This window comes from Pan troglodytes, chromosome 23, assembly GCF_028858775.2.
Source record: "Pan troglodytes isolate AG18354 chromosome 23, NHGRI_mPanTro3-v2.0_pri, whole genome shotgun sequence".
Taxonomy (NCBI): domain Eukaryota; kingdom Metazoa; phylum Chordata; class Mammalia; order Primates; family Hominidae; genus Pan; species Pan troglodytes.
Window position 1 is genome coordinate 38,294,438 of NC_086016.1, and position 20,000 is coordinate 38,314,437.

The window sequence follows — 20,000 nt, forward strand, 5'->3', positions numbered from 1 at the left end:
AGGCATGGTGGCGGGCACCTGTAATCCCAGCTACTCGGGAGGCTGAGACAGAAGAATCGCTTGAACCTGGGAGGCAGAGGTTGCAGCGAGCTGAGATTGCGCCACTGCATTCCAGCCTGGGTGACAGAGTGAGACTCCATCTCAGGAAAAAAAAAAAAAAAGATTCTGACAAAATGCCGTGAAGATTGTTTGTGGATCTTGTCTTGCTAAAGTGGAGTTGGATTCAGAGGGTTGGGGGCGGGGTCTGAAAGTTTCTAAGCAGTTCTCACGTGGAGCCAACGCTGCTGGTGCAAGGACCACCATCCAGCAGCAAAGATCCAGTGTACTTCACTTAATAGACAAGGAAGCTAGCCGGGAAGGGAGTGACTTGCCCAGGGTGACAGGGCAGGGTGGCACATAGGAAGCTAAGGGCCAGGGAACGTGCATGCAGCTGTTCTGCCAAAAATCGGTCACCTTCTTAAGCTGACCCAGATAGTGTCCACTTTTTAAAAATTTTTTATTTATTTATTTTGAGACAGAGTCTCACTCTCGCCCAGGCTAGAGTACAGTGGCACAATCTCAGCTCACTGCAACCTCTGCCTCCTGGGTTCAAGCGATTCTCCTGCCTCAGCTTCCTGAGTAGCTGGGATTACAGGCACACACCACCACGCCCGGCTAATTTTTTTTGTATTTTTAGTAGAGATGTTGGCCAGGCTGGTCTTGAACTCCTGACCTCAGGTGATCCCCCTGCCTCAGCCTCCAAAGTGCTGGGATTACAGGCGTGAGCCACCATGCCCGGCCTTGAACCAAGGTTTCTAAGATGCTCTTAGCCTCCTTGGATCTGGCCTAGCCCACCTTTCCATCTTAGCTTTTCTGCACAACCGCCCACAGCTAGCCCAGCCTACGCCTCAGCCAATCTGGTTCCCGACGATGCAGAGCCGGCATTGGCTGCAGAAGCCAGGCCTAGTCCTGTTCAGGGCCCCCTGGCCGCAGACAAATGCTACAGACACGGCTCGTAGCACATGGTTCTCTTTATTGTGATGCTCAGTGGAAAACATCTGTAAACCAGCTTACTGTAGTGGTGACAGCTGCAACACATGCTAAGGCACTTTTATTATATAAAAAAGGGGGTAGGGTGGGAGTTTCACTCACTCCTTTGTGACAGCAACTGGGACCTGAATTCAGAGCTTTGTAGGCATACGCAGCTTTTATATCGCTTCATGATTTGAGAGTTTGTTTCCTTTAAAAAAAAAAATGCCTTCTTGCCATAAGTCTCAATGCAGCATATACAAAACAGTTAGGAATACAAGTAAATTCGGCAACCAGTGTAGACCAGTGAGGACAAGCTACTCTCTTCTAAACAAAGGCAGTGAGAAAGACTCGGAATTTTATCATTTATTACAAGAAAGGGGAAAAAAGAAAACCTTATTTTGCTTTCAAAAATACCTGTGCAGGTGGCAGATTTTTAAACTATACTGAGTCAACGGTGCAGGTAAACTACCCTCGGGCCCAGTCCTAGAGTAGACACAAGATCGCCTGGGAGGGCCGCTGGCCCCTCTAACGCTCTGGCTGTCAGACTTGGGACAAGTCCCTTAACCATTAAATATATTTGGTCCCCAAGAGTGTTGGGAGAAGCCACTGGAAGGCTGCTGGCCTTTCCAGCTTGACCCCGACAGCCTTGCTGTGGCAGAGGCAGGCTGTCCTCGGTAAAGGAGGGGAGGGGGCATTGCACTTGAGACATTTTAGAATCAGGAGGGAGACAGCGGACAGTGGCGCTGCCTGGGACAGGGTGGGGAGGAATCCACTCCTCCCCCCAGCCCAGCCTTCTGTGCCCTGCACAGAGGTGGAGGCCCAGGGCCTGCTCCTTCTGGACCGCCCAGAGCCATGGGAGTGGGAGGCCCAAGGGGCAGAGGTGTGTGAGGTCACCACGTGTGATTGCAAACAGCAAAGAAAGGAGGGGGAGTGGGGGCGCTGGTGGCAGAGGTCAGGGAGGCTGACGACTGCGGGGGGTCCGACTACCAGAAGGCCTCAGTCTGAAGAAAAATAGATTCATAGAAAACTCTGGCCCCTCCCCGGGGGCCTGCCCTCCTCGCCTCAACATCTTGTGCTTTTTGGCAAGAGAGGGCTGAGGAGCCTGCTGGTCGCTCTCTGCCTGGGCCCGGGCCCTGTCTCTTTGGTATCAGATTCTGAGCGGGGGAGGGAGCTGGAAGGGGATGCGGCAGAGGAAGCCAAATGCCCTCAACAACACCTGGAGGGAAACGGGATGGGGGCACGGGGCAGAGGGCAGGAGGAGGCACGTTCACAGCAGTCCCAAGAACGTGGGGAGAGGCGTGCTGCGGGGTCTGGGAAGGGGAGGCTGTGGTGTCTGTCTGTCCATCCATCTCAGGCTGCAGGAGAAGAGGCTTATTCAGCAGGTTTGGCCTCAGCCCCATCCGCTTTGCCATCCACCTCTTCGTCGGAGCCATCCCCGGCACCTTTCCGGGCCATTCGGCGGGGCACGACAAACGGCAGGTCCCCGCGCCTGGGGGCAGAGGTAGAGGCAGAGGGTCAGCGGGCCCGGCCAGGCCAGGGGCGGCCACAGCACAGCCCACACATCTCAAAGCGAATTCGAGAGGGAAACCAGGTGCCTGGCTGCTCCCACCAGAAAGAAGCAAAGTGGAGTCTTGGGAGCCACAGCTGAGCTAGACAGGACCACTCTCAGGAAAGCAGGCAAAGCTTCCCGCAAAATGTTTAGGTGTCGGACATCTTCACACACAACAGTAGCACAAAAACAGCTCAGGCAAACAGGACCAATTACAATAGGAAAGGCACAAAAGTAAGTGTAAAATGCCATCCTCTGTTGCAACTCCTATAAAACCGGTGAAACCAAGACAGGTAAACAGGCGTGCCTGTTCACACAGAGTACAAAGACAGGCACCCTCCTTCTACCACATGGCAGAAAATTCATATACAATACTGACTACTTATGCTTAAAAAAAGAGCCCCATGAAGGCCTGGCACGGTGGCTCATGCTTGTAATCTCAGCTCTCTGGGAGGCCGAGGCGGGTGGAGCACCTGAGGTCAGGAGTTTGAGACCAGCCTGACCAACATGGTAAAACCCCGTCTCTACTAAAAATACAAAAATTAGCCGGGCATAGTGGTGCATGCCTGTAATCCCAGCTACTCCAGAGGCTGAGGGAGGAGAATCGCTTGAACCCGGGAGGCAGAGGCTGCAGTAAGCCGAGATTGCACCATTGCACTCCAGTCTGGGCAACAAGAGCGAAACTCCGTCTCAAAAAAAAAAAAAAAACAAAACACGTAAACACATAAGAAAAAAACACGTAAGAAATGAGAATCTCAAAAAACACAAAATGAGAATCTCAAAAAACCCACAAAAAACACATAAGAAATGAGAATCTCAGAGAATAAGATCCTCTGCTTCAAACATTCACTACTTCTTGAGTGTTAACACTCCCTGAGAAACGCAAAGGAGCGTTTTTAACCTCTGTAGGCATTGTTCATGAGGCTCACATTCGTTTTGCAGATATTTAACTGAGGCACCTAACATGTGCCAGGACTGGGCCAGGTGGCCTCAAGCAACTTCCAATTCAAAAGACAATAGACTTTTAGGACAGCTGGGAATAAACTACCTAGAGTTTACTGTGTGTTCAAAACACTAAGCTAAAGCCTCAAAGGCAAGGAGCCAGAAGGGGCAGGGATTGCTTTGTGCGGTCCTTTCTTGGTGACATTCGTGCCTTGCTTGTGGGCTCTGGTTGAGGAACAAGCTACCTTTTGAGAGAAGTGCCGAGGCAAAGGGGCGGGTGGGCAGGGCGGCTCACCTGAGCTTGTTCTTTAGGGAGCTGACTTCGCGGTTCATGGCATCGGCCGTCTCGGTGGCGTCCTCCAGCTCGCGCTGCAGTTTCCGGCGGGAGGCGTTGGCCCGCTGGGCCTCCTCTTCGGCCTCCTCCAGCTGCCGCTTGAGCTGCTTCAGGCGGGTAGATGCCTTGTCGGCCTGCGGAGATGGACGTGTGGCCCGTGGCCCCGGTTAGGGGCTCTGGGCGTGCAGCCAGCCAGCCCCACTGCCCTGCCTGTCACCCCATCTGCTGCCCAGCCCCGCTGCCCTTCTCACTGCCCCACCAGCGCCCACACCTGGTCCTTGTACTGCTCGGCGTTCCTCCGCTCGTCATCCACCTGCAGCAGCACATCCTTCAGCTTCTTCTCGGTCCGACGCACCTGTTTGCAGGCTGCCTGGCGCTCCCTGCATGACAGACAAGGTGGCTCAGAGGGAACACCCTCCGTCAGAGGGTCCGGCCAACAAGCCCTAACCTGGACCACCCATTCCCCAGGGCTCACTGGCATCTAGGGATCACGTAGGGAGGCCTTTGCTAGACACCTATGTGTGCCTGGCTTCTTACGACGGGCACTGCAAATAGCCCCATTTACAGATGAGGAAACGGGCTCAGGTAAGGGAAGCGACACACCTCAAAGAGCATCTATGTAACTGGAAAAGAGGTTTGGGGGCCTTGTGTAAACCCCATTCCCTCCAAGGAAGTCTCAGTCCTGCTGAGCCCATAGAACAACTGCCCCAGTGGGCAGGACCCCCCTGTACCTCCTGCTCTGATTCACTCTCAGACACAGCCACCAAAACTCCTGGCTTTAGAGGTGGAACAGAGAATCCTGTTCAAACCCCACAAGCTCCCCCAACCACCCAACCTGTGGAAGGGATGAGGGCCCCATCAGGAGGGAGGGAAACAGCCCCAGGCTCAGGAGACAGAGAGCTGGTTGTGGCCCAGGTTTGGGCAGGACTGCAGGGGGGCCAGAGTTTTTTCCAGGACAGCTGGGGTTGGGCGGGGCCGGGGGCACGTACTTGGTCTCGTTGTCCAGCTGCTCCTCCAGCTGTGCGATCTTGGCCTCGAGGGCGGTGATGGAAGCCTTGTACTTGGACTTGACAGTGCCCTCCATCTCCTGCAGCTTGACCTTAAGCTCCTTGTTCTGGCGTTCCAGCTGCTGCCGAGCATTCTCGTTCTTCTGGGCGTGGCTGCGCTCCAGGTTCAGGTCGGTGTTGATCTGGTCGATCTGCAGAAGAAGGGCCAGTGACCTTGGGGAGGGCTGGGGCCCTGGCTGGAGGGCATGAGCAGGGCCAGAGGAAGGTGGCAGCAGGATCCCACCAAACCCTTGGGGTCCAGAGTCTTGGGTCTCCCAGAAAAGGGAAGATTAGAAACTTCTGAACACCCAACACAGAAGCCAGAGGGGGACCTTTCAGGTCCAGGTGCCTGGACATTTTCCCCTAAGCGCCTGGGGAGCAGCTGGCACTTGGCCTGCGCTTCTGCCGGCTGGGTCCAAGGCCAGCTCTGCCGTGGTGGCTCCAGCCAGAGCCCAGGGTGGGAGAAGTCCTGGCACCCACCTGCAGGTTGGCCTTCTTCAGCCGGTCGTTGATCAGCTCCGTGTTGCCCTGCTCCTCCTCCAGCTCCTCCTCCAGCTGGGCGATGCGGGCCTCCAGACGCCGCTTCTCCTCTAACGCCAGGGCTCTGCAGGGTGGGCGGGAGAAGTGAGGGGCCTACCCTGGGGACACACCTGGTCCCCCCCAACTCTGCCCCCTCACTCAGCTCACCCTTTGCCGCTGCTGTTGGCGATCTCGTCAGCCAGCTCATCCCGCTCCTGCTGGGCCTGGCGCTTGGCACGCTCAGCAGCTGCCAGTTCCTGCCACAAAGACCCAGAGTGTGACCTGAAGGCAGCCACAGCCCCACAAGACCATCCTTCCCAGCCCCAGGCACCCTCCCCTCAAGCCCTTCCCCAGGCCCACCTCCCCACGAAGCCCTTCCTCCAGAAACCCTCTAGCTCACAGGGCTGGTGCCCCCCTGAAGATATAGCTTAAACACCATATGTTTATAAAACTCTTACATTTAAGTGCTAGGAATCAAGCCAGGTGCCAGGGTATGGCGATAAGTAAGAAGTGTCCTGGCCTAACCAGGGAGACCACGTGGACAGAGTCACTCAGGGCGGCCCCTCCCTGTTCTGGGTGAGCCAGAGCTTGGAGTCAGCTCTGGAGGCCACAGGCAGATGGCTACATCCTGGACGCACTCGCAGCCGGCACATCACACTGCAGGGCACCCTCCAGACCTGGGAAACACTTCAGGACGGGCTCAGGTGCGACGGGCAGGGCGGCCGAGGGGACGCTCAGACCCCTTCTCACCAGGCAGCATTCACAGCAGGAGGTGGTGGTGGCCACAAAGCCTCATCTCATGTGAGGGATGCCAGTTTCACACACACACACACACACACACTCTGATCATACGAGGGAGCCCCGCTATGAAACGGAACCCTGGAGGGAATCCTTATGTAACCTGAGAGCCATCCCCAGCCAATTCCTGGAGCCCAGTCGGACTCCAGCCCTGTCCTCAGCTGAAAGCCCCACGCTGCCACCTGCTGGCCGCAGGGCAGCAGTGCCGCTCTCCATTGCAGCCCCACCCACCTCCTGCAACTGGATCATCTCGGCCTCCATGCTCTTCAGCTTCTTCTCGTTCTCTTTGGCCTGGGCCAGGATCTCCTCACGAGAGGCGCGGGTGTCATCCAGCTCGCGCATGCAGTCCTTCATCTGGGCCTGGGGTGGGGACAGAGGCTTGGCACCCCACCCAGCTCCTTGGCCCTCCACCCCAACCCTCATGGGTCACCTCGCCAACAGGGCTCATGGCTGGTGCTCCACTCAATGCTGTATTTAACCAACTAACCGTGGTGACAGGGCAAAAAGGCAACTAAAGACAACCATCTGTGTATCCCACCCCTTAAATGCACACTTTGACAGTGTTCGTCACCATGGACGTGAGCCCAAGCTGAGCTTCATTTTCTACTTTCTGTCCCCTCCTGTGGGCCGGAAGCCAGTGCCCATGGTGCCACCCCTAATGCGCACCTGCCACTCAAAACCAGTGCCCAGCCTGCCGGGCTGTCCCCACCACAGGCAGGAAACACCTTTCCTTTTGTTATTCTCCTGTTACTTCTTTTAACACTAAAGATCTTTGTCAAATAGCCTTTTTTTCCTTTTGCAGATAAATCCGAAATTGAGATTCCCCAAATCAAACAGAGTGACTGGCTGTGTGCAGCCCGACCACACCAGTAAAAAAATGCCACCAGCAATCAGAGCATCTATGCCCACAACCTTGACCACAGTGAAGTTTTAAAGCTTTTGTGGGTTTTTTTTTACACTTAAAATTTTTTTTTTGGCCGGGCGCAGTGGCTCATGCTTGTAATCCCAGCACTTTGGGAGGCCGAGGCGGGTGGATCACAAGGTCAGGAGATTGAGACCATCCTGGCTAACATGGTGAAACCCCGTCTCTACTAAAAATACAAAAATTAGCCGGGCGTGGCGGCGTGCGCCTGTAGTCCCAGCTGCTGGGGAGGCTGAGGCAGGAGAATGGCGTGAACCCGGGAGGCGGAGCTTGCAGCAAGCCGAGATCACATCACTGCACTCCAGCCTGAGCGACAGAGCAAGACTCTGTCTCAAAAAAAAAAAAAAAAAAAAAATTTTTTAAACTAAGGTTATTCTTGTTACATGATAGGCGTATCAGAGCTGTTTTTATGTGTTAATTATTCTTTAATTATTAGTGAGGTGAAGATTTCCAAGTATGTGTCCCACACTCTGGGCTGCTTCTTGGAACCATCGCCCCAGAGCCCAGAAGGCTGAAGGGTGTCAGGACCCGGGTGATTCTGGAAGTGTGCATTAAGTGAGACCTTCTTGAACTCCACCCATGTCTAGGCTTGTACTTGTTTGCTTCTGTGTTTTATGTACCCAGTCATACACCGTTTTGCAAGTTTCCTGTTGGACTATCATGTTTCCACTCACCTCTGAGCCTCTGAGTCTCTGTCAGTGAGATGGGGCCGGAAGCACCCAGGACCTTCCCAGGAGGTGCCACCCTGCCAGGTTCCCGCCCCGGGCCGAGCCCTGGCACCTTCACATGTAGTTGGCTCAGTCGGGTGCCACCCACCCTCACCTGGGCCCCGCCCACCCTCACCTGCAGCTTCCGCAGCTGTTTGATGGCTTCGTCCCGGTTCTTGTTGGCCGAGTCGATGTGCGCCTCCAGGTCCTTCAGGTCCATCTCCAGCTTCTTCCGGGCGGCCACTGCCATCGAGCGCTGCTTCCTCTCGTCCTCCAGCTCTGCCTCCATCTCCCGCACCTGGGGGAAGGAACATCAACAACTTGGGAAGCTGGACCCACTGGGAGACCCTGCCCGGAGACCCTGCCCTAGCTCTGAATTCAGGAGCCTCAGGCCAGTTCTGCAGGATCCATGGGGCCTCGGGAAGCCAGTGGGGATTACTGACCATAAGAACTCTAAGAAGGTAAGTCACTGAACCCCGAGACAGGGGGCTAGAAAGAAGGGATATGGGAGGGGAGGCGTGGTCAAGGAGCCCTAACACAATCCAGGTGGAAGGAGAGAACAGAAGCCTGCGTGAAGCCAAGGCAGCCTTGGGCACCCGCGGGGTAGCAGGAGGCCATGCACACCTGTCTGACCAGCTGCTTCTTCTTCTCCTCGCTCTGCTCGTCCCGGCCCTGCAGGTCCCGCTCGAACTGGGCCTTCATGGCCTGCAGGTTGACCTCCAACCGCAGCTTGGCGTCTTCGGTGGCCTGCAGCTCGTCCTCCAGCTCTTCCAGCTGCGTCTTCATCTCCTCCACCTGCTGCTCTAGGGCCCGCTTGGACTTCTCCAGCTCGTGGACCTGAGCCCCAGAGAGCCCAAGTCAGGAGCAAAGGGACTGGCAGGTACCTGGGTCTGCGCGACCCGGAGTCCGTGCACACACCGACCCTCTGTGATGACCCCGCTCGGGCCCTTCCCAAGACCTGGCTGCCAGGCCCAGCACTCACGCTCTTGCCCACGTCATCCTTAGAGCTCATAAGGTCCTCCATCTCCGTGCGGAACTGCTTGTTGAGCCGCTCCAGCTCCGCCTTCTGCTCCATGGCTTCCTCCAGGGCCCGAGCCAGCGACAGCGCCTTGGTCTCCTTCTCTCGGGCCTCCGCCTCAGCCCGGTCGCGCTCCTCTGCGTACTTGGCAGAGATGGTCTTCTCCTCCGCCAGGAGCTGGGAAAGAGGTGGGCACCATGAGGCTCAGAGCTACGGCCCCCAGCAGGGCAGAGCAGCTGGGCCTAAGCTCCCTGGGGAAGGAGGAGCCCAGAGGCCACGGCGGAGAGGAGCAGGCCTAGGAAGCACAGGCCCAGGGCTGTGCCCAGGACAATACACACAGTCCCGTGCATCCTCATGATGGGATGACTGCCGAATGGAGCAGGCACTACTGCGAACACCATGTTGTAACGTCTGTTTAATTTTCATCACTTACTAATCGCAACCCTTTATGGCACGCTGCCCCTTCCATGAAAGCCCTCTAAACCTGTAAGAGCTTTGGTTCTCCTGAACCAAAGCTGGCATTTGGTTGGCACTTTTCACGAAGTGAATGCCAAGCTGGCTGCCAAGAAGCCTGAACCCCATTTGTGGTCTTCTCTAATGACAGCTTCTGTCCCCTGGCATCTGTTCTCTGTGTGCACCCACCTGGCTCTATCCTATTTCCCCACCTTCCCTTCCTTTTGGCCCAAACCTTAATTATCCCATGGGTTGCTGACCATTTCCTAAAGGGCCAGATAGTGCATTCTTTAGAGTACGTAGGCCCTACAGTCTCTGCAGCCATGGCTCAACCCCACTACCACAGCACAAAGCAACCAGAGACAACATGAGAACGATGGAGCGTGGCTGTGTTCAGTCTATCTTTCCCTACAAAATGCAGGGGGCCGGATCCGGCTGCCACAGTTGGCTGCCCGATGTCTTCTACTGTTCTATCCTGCCCCCGAGTCCGCATCCCCCTCAGCTGCCCTCAGATCTTTTGGAATAAGGAAGTGATATGAACGCATAAATAAATCGTTTAAAAGACAGTCAAACCAGTTCATTAGAGAAAATCTGAAAAATGTAAAAAATCAGAAAGGAAAAGTCACTCCTCAACCCATCGCATGAAGACGCCCTCTTCCGCTGGCCTTCTCCCTGGGACCCTCAACAAGCCAGTGACTGAGGGTCCTGTAAGCGCTGGCCCCGCACGGCCCCTCCCGGGCGAGACCCTGAGGGAGCCCAGGCTTTCTCTGATGGGCCCTTTGTTTTGGACTCAGTGCTTGAAGGAGAGGAAATGCAAAGGATGGGGCCAACGGCCACACACCTGGTCAAACTTCTTCTGCTTCTTCTCCAGGTTGCACGCGCTCTGGCGCTGGTGGTCCAGGTCCACCAGCAGGTCGTCCAGCTCCTGCTGCAGCCGCGTCTTGGTCTTCTCCAGCTTGTCGTAGGCGGCCACCTTCTCCTCGTGCCGCTGGCTCAGGCCCTCCAGGTCCTTCTGGAGCTTCCTCTTCACCTCCTCAGCAGTTTCCAGGCACCCCACACTGTCCTCCATCTTCTTTTTCATGTCGGCCACCTGGGCAGGAGCAAGGAGTAAGCAGATGCCCGAGATGGCACCTGCTCAGGTGGCACACCCGTCCCTGGGGCAGCTGGGAGCCTGCCTGCCACACCGTGGAAGGGGCACCGGGGATCTGCCCAGTTATGAAACCGCCTCCCCCAGTCACTCCCCTCTCCACAGGGGCAAGACAAATGGAGCTTCTGCAAAGGGGCATCTGTCTACTGTGTGAAGCCCGGGGGAGGCTGACCCCCAGGCCCGCTGTGGGGGCTCCCAGCCCACATCCACACCAAGCCTCTTGCTCTACGGAGACCGCTCCCAGAGAGCAGGGCCCGTGCCCTGTAGGGGTGTCCACAGGGTCCCCATCACCCAGCCCCATCCTTGCACTTGGAGATAAACCCACAATCAGGCACGCTCGCGGGCTACTCCTACCCTGACTGTGGAATGGACTCCCAGCCCATCCCGAGGTGGTTCAGGCCTTCTGGCCTGGCACATGGAGGCCCAAGATAGGATCTAGAGCAGGGGCTCTAAATACATATTAGGCTACGGACCCCTTCGCAGTCTAGAGAGGCCTAGGGACTCCTTCTCATGACAATGTTTCAACAGGCATGAAATAAACATATGGGATCAGCAGGACAACCAGTACAGAAAAATGCAGTTGTCATACATTCTAGAAAACCGTGGCTCAGGAAGCCACGTGCTGCTAGATGGCACATCAGATAACAAACAGCGCAGGCCTGGGACCCACGAGGCCAAGGAGCTCGGCCACAACCCTGAAAGGGTAACTGGCCATTTCTACAGATGACGACGGCACAGGGACTGCCACCACCATGGCTTGCTGCCTACATCCATAATGGAAGCAATGCTGAATTTCAGCTAAAGACTGGTGAAAATAAAGGTGTAAAATAGTGAAAATAGTGGTGTCCCCCATCTAAGTCCATAGATCCCTGGATTCCTCTCCTTGAGAGCACTGATGTGGGAGAGCACGGTCGGCTTCCCTGGGGGAGAGCAGCAATGGGCTGGCCCAGCGGGCAGGGCTGTCCTGCAGTGCCCAGGCCAGTGCCCGGCCAGCAGCTCCCCAGCCTGCAGAGTCCGGCCGGTCCCCCAGGCCTCCAAACCTGGGCATGGAGGGTGGCAATCTGCTTCTCCAGGTTGTGCTTGGCCTCCTCCTCCTCCTCCAGCTGCTCCCGGAAGGAATTCTTCTCGTCCTCCACCTGCTTGAGCTTGGTGCTCAGGCTCAGCTTCTGCCGGTTCTCCTCCTGCAGCAGCTCCTACTCGTGGGTTGAGAGGGGTGCGGGTGCTTAGGAAGGTGGTGTCCAAAACCCAGGAACCCCACACCCTTGAGGAAAGGGAGGAGCTGGTCCTGCTGATTTAGGGGATGGCCACGTGAAGACCTGGAGGGAGCTGGGAGGACGCAGAGACCCACCCACAGGATGAAGCAGATGAAGGAGAGGATGGGCAATCCGATGGGCTCTGAAGCTAACGTTGCGTGGACACAGAGGCCTTTCTGGAGGAGTCCACCTTCTGGGAACCTGGCGCCACCCCTACCTGAGTGTCCTGCAGCTGGGACTCCAGCGCGGAGAAGTCCTTGGTGAGCTTGCTGGACTTGCTGTCGGACTGGCTGAGAAGCCCGGTCACGTTGTCCAGCTCCACCTGCACCGGGCGGGGAGACACAAAGGACCATGGACCCACCCCCACTGCTCCTGCCCCACCTCATCTCCTTTAGATAAAGCTGGACCTGAGTCACAAGCTGAACCGTGAGGGTCTGAGGAGCCGGTTTGAGAAGAGAGAGAGACAGAGAGCACACATGCACCCGGGGACCTGGGCCACAACTGCTGCTGGGGCCCACTGCCCGCGCCGGGGTCCTGGCGGAGGCCTCACCTGCAGCTTGGTGACCTTGTCAGCCAGCTCTGTGCGCACGCGCTCTCCCTCATTGAACTTGACCTGCAGCTCCTGCAGCTGCGCCTCCACTTTCTTGCGCTTGTGCTCCGAGTCCCCTTTGCCCTGCAGCAGCACCTTCACCTCGTTGGCCAGCTCCCCCCGCTCGTTCTCCAGAGTCTGCTTTGCCTTCTCGAGGTTTGCTTTCACCTAGCGGGGAAGAAAGCAAAGACGTGAGTGGGGGCCTCCTGACACAAGGCTGGCTGGTCTATCATCACTGGACCCTAGATCCAGACGTCGCTGCTTCTGCAGCCCTGACGACGGTGTGCCTGAGTCTTGGACTCAGACGGCTCAGGCCTCATCTGTCCTGTGCTCTTCTCTCTTAGCTGGTGGGTGACTTGGCTCCTGTCTTCACTGCTTAGGACATCTCACAGCTTCCCCATCTCTAAAATAATACCTGCCCAGCCTTCTGCCCTGGGTAGAGGCCAGGTTCTAGGGCATGGCATTGGTGTTGCAGATGTTAGCAATATTTATAACGCAATGAGGGGAACTATAATTGTTTGTAGTTAGACTTCCAGTAAAGCCTGTCTGAAGTCTGATGTTCAAAGTAACGATGTAATGTTTTCACCCTCAAATAATCACATGAGACAGACATACCATAATCCTCCCTTATGAACAGGGAAACTGAGGCACGAGTCACAAAGCCCCTTAGAGGGGGAGCCTGGCCTCAGAACCAGGCAGTTGGGTAGGACCCTGCAACTGCTCTGCAGGACTGGTTTGGATTCTGTGGGCCCAGCACGGGGAACCGTGCCCTCCTCCTGCCGTCTCAGGGAGGCTCCGCACCCGCTTCGTCTGCTCCAGCTGCTCCGCCAGCTCCTCCACGGCCTGTGAGTGCTTCTGCCTCATCTCCTGGATCTGGGCCTCGTGGGTCTTGGCCTCCTCCTCCAGGGTCTTCTTCAGGATGTTCACCTCCTGCTCACGTTTCGACCTGGACAGAGAAATCCCCTCAGAGTGGAGGCCGGGGATGCTGGAGCGAGGCTGTCCCTGGGGCTCTTCCCTGACCAAAGAGAGGCCTGGCCAGGGCACAGGCCCTCCAGGCAGCTTTTCTACCCACCGGCCCCTCCTAGCCATCTATCCCATAGCCCAGGCTCAAAGATGCCCTGTGAGAGCTTCTGTAGCCTTTCAGCTTTAAAGTCCAGCCTTGCCTCACCCCCAACTTTGAGCCAGGTCCTTCAACAGACTTTCTACTCTGTAGAGAGAAACCGCTGAGGAACCAGCAGCTTCCATGCCTGCTGGTGCCTAAGAGGGCCACGGTGTGTGTGTGTGTGTGTGTGTGTGTGTGTGTGTGTGTGTGTGTGTGTGTGTGTGTGTGTGTGTGTGCAGAGGCCCGGGGTCCATGTCTCCAAGCCAAGGCCCCCCCGGCTGCCCTCCCCATCCCCAGGGACTTGGTCCCAGGGCACACCTGAGCTCCTGCTGGGCAGCTGTGGAATCCAGCGTGTCCTCCAACTCTGTTTTCAGCGCCTCTAGCTCTTCCCCAAGGTCCCGTTTCTGCTTCTCAGCTTTATTCCTGGAAGCACGCTCAGACTCCAGGTCTTCCTGGAGTTCAGAGATCTGAGATTCCAGCTCCCGGATCTTCTTGAGGGCCATGTTCTTCTGGGCAGCTTCCTCTTCCACTCTGCCAAAGCGACCAGCAACATCAGTATAAGGAGAGTTTCACCTCCAAGGAGCAGAGTTTGCAGGACAGGCCTGAGAGAGGTGCAGCAGCCAAAGCTGCCTCCTGTGGTCACAATCATGGCACTTAGGATGGCTCTCAGCAGAAACAACATCTGAGACAACCAGATCGAAGGGCAACACCCCTCTGAGAAGCAGAAAACCTCACAGAGGAATCATTTCAATTTCCAAAGTAAGATTCACTGCTTCAAATATTTTTAAAAGTCAAATGATGTGTTAAATGGGAAGAAAAGGAAATAAAATGCTACACCACAGGACGACTGCAACTCAGTAAAAATACGAATGTGCTACGGACTTTAGATGGTTATGACAGGTCTACGTAGGTTCACCAATTAGAACAGACTCACCGCTGTGGTGGGGGATGTTGACTGCAGGGGAGGCGGTGCGTGAGTGGGGCAGCGGATAGGTGGAGAAACTTCTGCTGACTCTTCTGTGAATCTAAAACTACTCTAAAAAATAAAGTCTCTTTCTTTTTTTTTAAACAGAGTCTCGCTCTGTCACCTAGGCTGGAGTGCAATGGCACGATCTTGGCTGACTGCAACCTCTGCCTCCTGGGTTCAAGCGATTCTCCTGCCTCAGCCTCCTGAGTAGGTGAGATTACAGTCGTGTGCCACCACACTGGTGAATTTTTTATATTTTTGGTAGGGATGGGGGTTTCACCATGTTGGCCAGGCTGGTCTCGAACTCCTGACCTCAAGTGATCCACCCAGCTTGGCCTCCCAAAGTGCTGGGATCACAGACGTGAGCCAACGTGCCTGGCCAAGTCTTTTTTTTTTTTTTTTTTTTTTTAAGTGTGCCTATAGCAAGAAATTAGGAAAGGACTATTGTAGGTGGGTGATAGAGCTGTGGATGACTTTTTTTCAAATTATAAACAAATAAACAAAAGACAAATGAGGCCCCTCACCATGCCCTGAGTGCACAAGAACTGTTTTGCTATGAAATAAATGGCTCTTCTAAGACAACAGTGGAAAGAATGCTCACAGCTCACTAGTGCCGAGAACTAGGGCCAGCAGCAAGCAGGAAGGGCTGGCCCAGGCCACCTGGCCTCAAGCGGGCAGGCGGGGTCCTCACCTGGCCAGGGCGGCCTGGAGCTCCTCCTCTTTCTTGGCCAGCTGCATCTTGAGCTCCGCGATCTGGGCCTGGAGCTCGGCGATCTGGTCACTGAGGTCTGTGGAGTCTCCCTCCAGCTTCCGGCGGGTCTTCTCCAGCTCCTGTCGCTGCTTCTCCTCCCTGCGGAGGCGCTCTGCAATGAGGGGGGAGCCCACATAGCCCTCAGTGCCATGGGTTCTGTCTCCGTGTCAATTACTTATACAAAATACTGAGCACTCGTTATGAAATGTGTGTCAGGCTTAAAGCATCACAAACACAGAGACACTCGCACCCAACTCCTGGATGCAGGAAGAGGACATCACCGCAAACTGCTAGCCCCTGGCGTGTCTCTCTCCAACTCACCCCTTGTCCTTCCCTGCCAGGAATTAAGTACTCTCCTAAAGCTGGTGTTCGTAATTCCCTTGGTTCCCTTGAAGGCTGTACCATGTCTGTATCTCTAAAAAACATGTTCAATTGTGTGTGAATCTGAACTTATATAATGGAACTGCCTTGTGTGAATTCCACAGTTGGAATCGCACGGTCAGGGCTCTATGTCTAGCTTTATAACTCTGTGATGTCACTTGGGAAAGCTACTTTCTATACCTCATCTGAATAATAAGCAAAAGGAGACAGCCTACTTCATTAGGATGCTGTGAGGCACCAATGACTTACTATCTTAAAAAGCACCTAGAACAGTGCCTGCCTCGTGATGGTTATTCCCTGCCGTGCCTTTGCCACCCCATCTCATGATCTTGAGATGTAGCCCGTGAAGTTTCGCTGGAATAGATGTGTAAGGACATTTGTCTAGGATTCCATTATGAGAATACACCACAACTTACTTATGTACCCGTCCTGCAGCTGGCGGGCATGCGGCTGTGTTCATCGCACGCTCTGATCAACGCTGCTGCAAGCATCCTGCTCACTCTCAGTGCACACGGCTGAGTGACGGATGGAACGGCCGGGTCACCGGCATGCTAAGTTTCAACCTCACTAGGACTGCCGGATCGTTCTCTAATGCCGTCTACCAGTTTGCAGTCCCAGCAGCAGCATGTGTGTGCTCTGACGGCTCCGTGTCTACATTAGCCCTTATTAGTGTCAACCTTTCATGTCTGTCCATCTGGTGGGTGCAAGGCAACCCCTAGACCTCCTAGATGACCAAGTCTTCCGGGCTCCTCCCAGGTGAGGGAGGGTGTCTGTGAGGGAAGAGATCTCTCTGTGTCCGGCCCTCTCTTCTGCTGGACCTGACTCACCTCATCCCCTGCAGGTGTGAGGGGGCCGGACAAGACTGTGAAACTAAGCTGGGGATAATCCTCCCGGCGGTCAGGTTTTGGTCTCCCTCCCCTGGGTATGAGCTCAGAGTTCCCAGACTAGTCGGGGTTCCCCTGTTCCCCCAGCTGTCCACTCCTCTCAAGGGGCAGGGCCGGGGGTCTTCAGACAGCCACGGACCTGTGCTTCTACCCCAGCGCCCCCTCCCTGCCACAGATCCCGAGGGCACACAGAGACAAGGCAGGATTTGTCACCCTGCCCTAAGTCAAGCAATGAGCTTCCGCAGTATTCGTCTAGGACTTTACGGTACATATGTGTTCACATGTATTTAATGAAATTCTCACAGACACCCTAGCACTGTGTCTGCTTTTTAGGTAAAACTAAAGCTCATAGAGCTTAAGTCATAGGTGCAAGATGAGCCAGCTAATCAGTGACAGAGCTAGTGAGTCCTGTGGGTCAAACCCAGAGCCTCCTAGGAAGTCTCAGAAGCTTCCAAAACCCACGGCACACAACAGAGCAATGCCAAAGCTCTCTAAACATGCTTCATGCAGGGGGGCATCTAGCCACAGAGCAACAGGGGCCTGGAGGCTCAGGTTCCCGCAGGCACCAGACACGGCTCCCCTCGACCTGGTGACCTCAGGTCTAAAGGGCAGCAGCCAGTGCTGTAGGGTGACCCAGGCTCACCCGTGAGCTGAGACGGCCTCGGTGTTCCAGTCAGACAGGCCGGCCCCTGCCCGCCAGCCCTTGCCCGCCAGCCCCTGCCCATCACCTCCTGCTCGTCACCCCCTCACCTTCCAAGTCAGTGATCATTGCCTCATGCTTGTTCTTGAGCTTGGCGAGGCTCTTAGATTTCTCCTCCTCTTCCGTGAGGTTGGTGGTGAACTCAGCTATTCTGTCTTCCAGCAGTTTCTTTTCCTGGGGAGAGGGGAGTAGGCTGGCATTTAGTGTTGGCTGAGCACAGAACACTTGCTAGCCTCAAAGCATGACTCGCCCGGAAATTTGGGGCTGAATGGAGAGGGCTTTAGACGCTTGGTCAAGTTCATTAGGATTTTCCTGGATCAAAGGATAATTTTGAAAGGTCACGAGCTCCCCTGAAACAGCGAGGTATGCTTCCTTAGAACTGAAAAATGTGGGTGCCCAAGCCCTTCCCCTTCCCCTGTGGGCTTGGGTGAGAAAGGATTCCAGGTGACAGCTAGTGTCAGCAGGGACAGATGGCTCCACTCCTTCAAGAGGCTGCCACACGGCGCTCACCTGCGCCACCAGGCCACCTTCTCCGTGCCTCTCTCTCACCTGCCAGGTGGGCCACAGCCCCTACCGCTCTTCAGCCCTGCGGTGCCCCAGGCTGCTCTCCTTGCTTTCTGCTCTGTGTGGCCCCCACAACACCCCTGCCCAGCGGCCACTGCTCGGCACAAGCGCCTGAGTCCCCTCATCCCAGTCCCGGGTGGGCGTCCTGCCACCTCAGCCTCCTCAGCCTTTGGGGCTCCCATGTTCTGAGGAGCCCCGAAAGGTGGGGAGGCTGCCTTCTCCTCTAACTGGTTCCCCGGCTGCTATCTGCTCCCTGGGCAGACACCGACAGGACCCAACTCATTCTCAGGAGGAACAGCTGCCGCCTAGGGACAGTGGAGGAAGAGTACCCCGTATCTCAACACAGAGTCACCAAGGTGTCCCCAACCCCACAGTGACCAACACTTGCAATGCTGCACAGATGGCCACCTTTACACAGGCTCGGGTCTCACGGCTGGCAAAGAAGAGCTTTCCAGAGGGGAAAGGACAAACCCTTCCCCAGGGCCCCTTTGCTTATGAGGAAATCCCTCAACTAAGGCCCATGGGACCTCCAGGGAGCACTTGCAGTTAAGCAGAAGCCCTCATGCTGCAGGCAGAAGAGACAGGAAGCAGCAGCAGCGGGGAGCCAGGCCCTGCAAGGGTGACCACACTCTCCCATCCACGGCGCCCCTGGAGCAGCGGCAGGCGGCAGCCACGGGCCTCACCTTGGCCAGCTTGCAGTTCTGGTCCTCCAGGATGATCTGCTCCTCCTCCAGCTTTTTCAGCTTTGCCTCGGTGGTCACCTTCTCCAGCTGCAGCTTCTGCCGGGCGCTCTCCTCCTCCTCCAGCTGCTCCTCAAGCTCCTGCCGGGGGCCAGAGACACGGTAAGGACAGCAGGCCCAGAGGCATGGCCAAGGTGAAGGCAGCAAGGTCCGAAGGCCAGATCCAAACGCCAAGGAGAAAATAGCAAGGTCTGTGAGCCCAGGGCCATGGCTGAGGTGGGGACGGCAAGGTTCGCCAGCCCAGGGCCACAGCCGAGGCAGGGCCCAAGCCCCATTTGTAGGATTCCAGATTTCAAACTGGGACACAGGGCCAGAACACCGGTGCAATGTTCTGAAGGGTTTCCTGCAGCAAGCTCCCACCCATGAAACAGGCAGGACGCAGAGGTGCTGGCCCTGTGCCCCTTCGGCTAGCCAGGGCCAGGGCTAATGGCAGGGAAATCAAATTGGCCTTGATGCTGGCCCAGGCAGTGCTCATGGAGATCTCAGATGCACGTGTCACAAACTACCAGCCCAAAGGGAACACCTCTCACTGAGTGCCCCAAGCAGATTGCGTGAGGAGCAGCCTCCTTGGACCCTAATTCCATGTTCTCCCAGCTCCTGGTTCCTGCTTCTCCGCCCCGGCCTGCCCCTCCGGCGCCACCCCTCCCCGGGTGCGGCGGGCAGGAACCTGGATGTTCTGCTGCATCTTCTTCTTCTCCGCCTGCAGGTGCTGGCAGCGCTCTTCCTCCTCCTCCACCCTGGCCTCTAGGTCATGGCAGATCTCTTCTAGTTCCTGCTTCTTGGCGGTCAGGCGGGCCCGGAGCTCCTCAGCCTCGGCACACAGCTCAGTTTCTGCCTGGAGCTGCTCCTGCAGCTGCAATTTCTCTGCCATGAGCTGCAAACAACAAGTGGAAAACACAAGCTCCTCGCAACACCCTCAAGCCACTCCATCCTCAAGGACAGACACCGTGGCTCGGGATCCCAGAGGGAAAGGAACATGCAGACAAGAGTAGCTTTCATCTGGAGAGCTCTGAAGCTTCCAGGTACCTTCCAGACATCGTGTCCTTGATTTTTCACTACCCCATGAGCTCCAGAGCAAGGTCCCAGAAAATGGGCTCAAGTCACGTGGTAGAGCTGAGGTTTGAACCCAACACTTGTGAACGTTCCATTCTATTAAGTGGCCTCCCTACATCACTTAACACCCAATGGGGTCTGCAGAGAGACTGGTCACTGTTTACAGCAATAGGAAACTCAGTTGTAGAAAACTCCTATAGTAATAGAAGCTTCCAGCATGCCGTGCCTACCGATGGCCAGCAGGTGGCAGCACCGGGCAGGTCGTGCGACCTGGACTGAGCCTGCACTGACACCCACCTGAGACTGCAGCGTCTCCATCTCTGTGAGCCTGTTCTCTGCAGCCAGCTGCTTCTCTCTGACCTTCACCAGCTCTTCCTCCTTGGCCATCATCTCCTCCTCCTGCCGGCTCACCTGCAGCAGCGGCTTGACCTGGGAGAGGAGATAGAGGTAGAGACATGCTCGGCTGAAAGATGCCCGCCTCTGCCAACAGGTGTGAGGCCTCTCCCTCACCTCTGGAAACATGAAAGTGAGGGGCAAGAAGACACGCTGTGGTGGGGGCTGCAAGCAGGC

At 56.0% G+C, this 20,000-nt stretch overlaps 1 protein-coding gene across 1 annotated transcript in view; it reads right to left on the reverse strand.

Moving 5' to 3' along the window:
- Positions 1-995: 995 nt before the first annotated feature.
- The window catches only part of MYH9 (myosin heavy chain 9), a 105,405-nt gene continuing 86,400 nt past the window's right edge, over positions 996-20,000 (reverse strand). The window contains exons 21-41 of the mRNA XM_016939084.4: positions 19,728-19,859; positions 19,045-19,251; positions 18,321-18,458; positions 17,124-17,247; positions 15,049-15,220; positions 13,709-13,921; positions 13,090-13,234; positions 12,250-12,456; positions 11,917-12,021; positions 11,487-11,639; positions 10,141-10,389; positions 8,811-9,023; positions 8,453-8,665; positions 7,965-8,126; positions 6,431-6,559; positions 5,570-5,658; positions 5,363-5,486; positions 4,826-5,034; positions 4,108-4,216; positions 3,798-3,970; positions 996-2,500 (exon numbers count right to left, since the gene is read on the reverse strand). Coding sequence (XP_016794573.1) covers positions 2,383-2,500; positions 3,798-3,970; positions 4,108-4,216; positions 4,826-5,034; positions 5,363-5,486; positions 5,570-5,658; positions 6,431-6,559; positions 7,965-8,126; positions 8,453-8,665; positions 8,811-9,023; positions 10,141-10,389; positions 11,487-11,639; positions 11,917-12,021; positions 12,250-12,456; positions 13,090-13,234; positions 13,709-13,921; positions 15,049-15,220; positions 17,124-17,247; positions 18,321-18,458; positions 19,045-19,251; positions 19,728-19,859 — 3,384 coding nt within the window. The 3' untranslated portion in view covers positions 996-2,382. The remainder of the gene's footprint in view (positions 2,501-3,797; positions 3,971-4,107; positions 4,217-4,825; positions 5,035-5,362; positions 5,487-5,569; positions 5,659-6,430; positions 6,560-7,964; positions 8,127-8,452; positions 8,666-8,810; positions 9,024-10,140; positions 10,390-11,486; positions 11,640-11,916; positions 12,022-12,249; positions 12,457-13,089; positions 13,235-13,708; positions 13,922-15,048; positions 15,221-17,123; positions 17,248-18,320; positions 18,459-19,044; positions 19,252-19,727; positions 19,860-20,000) is intronic.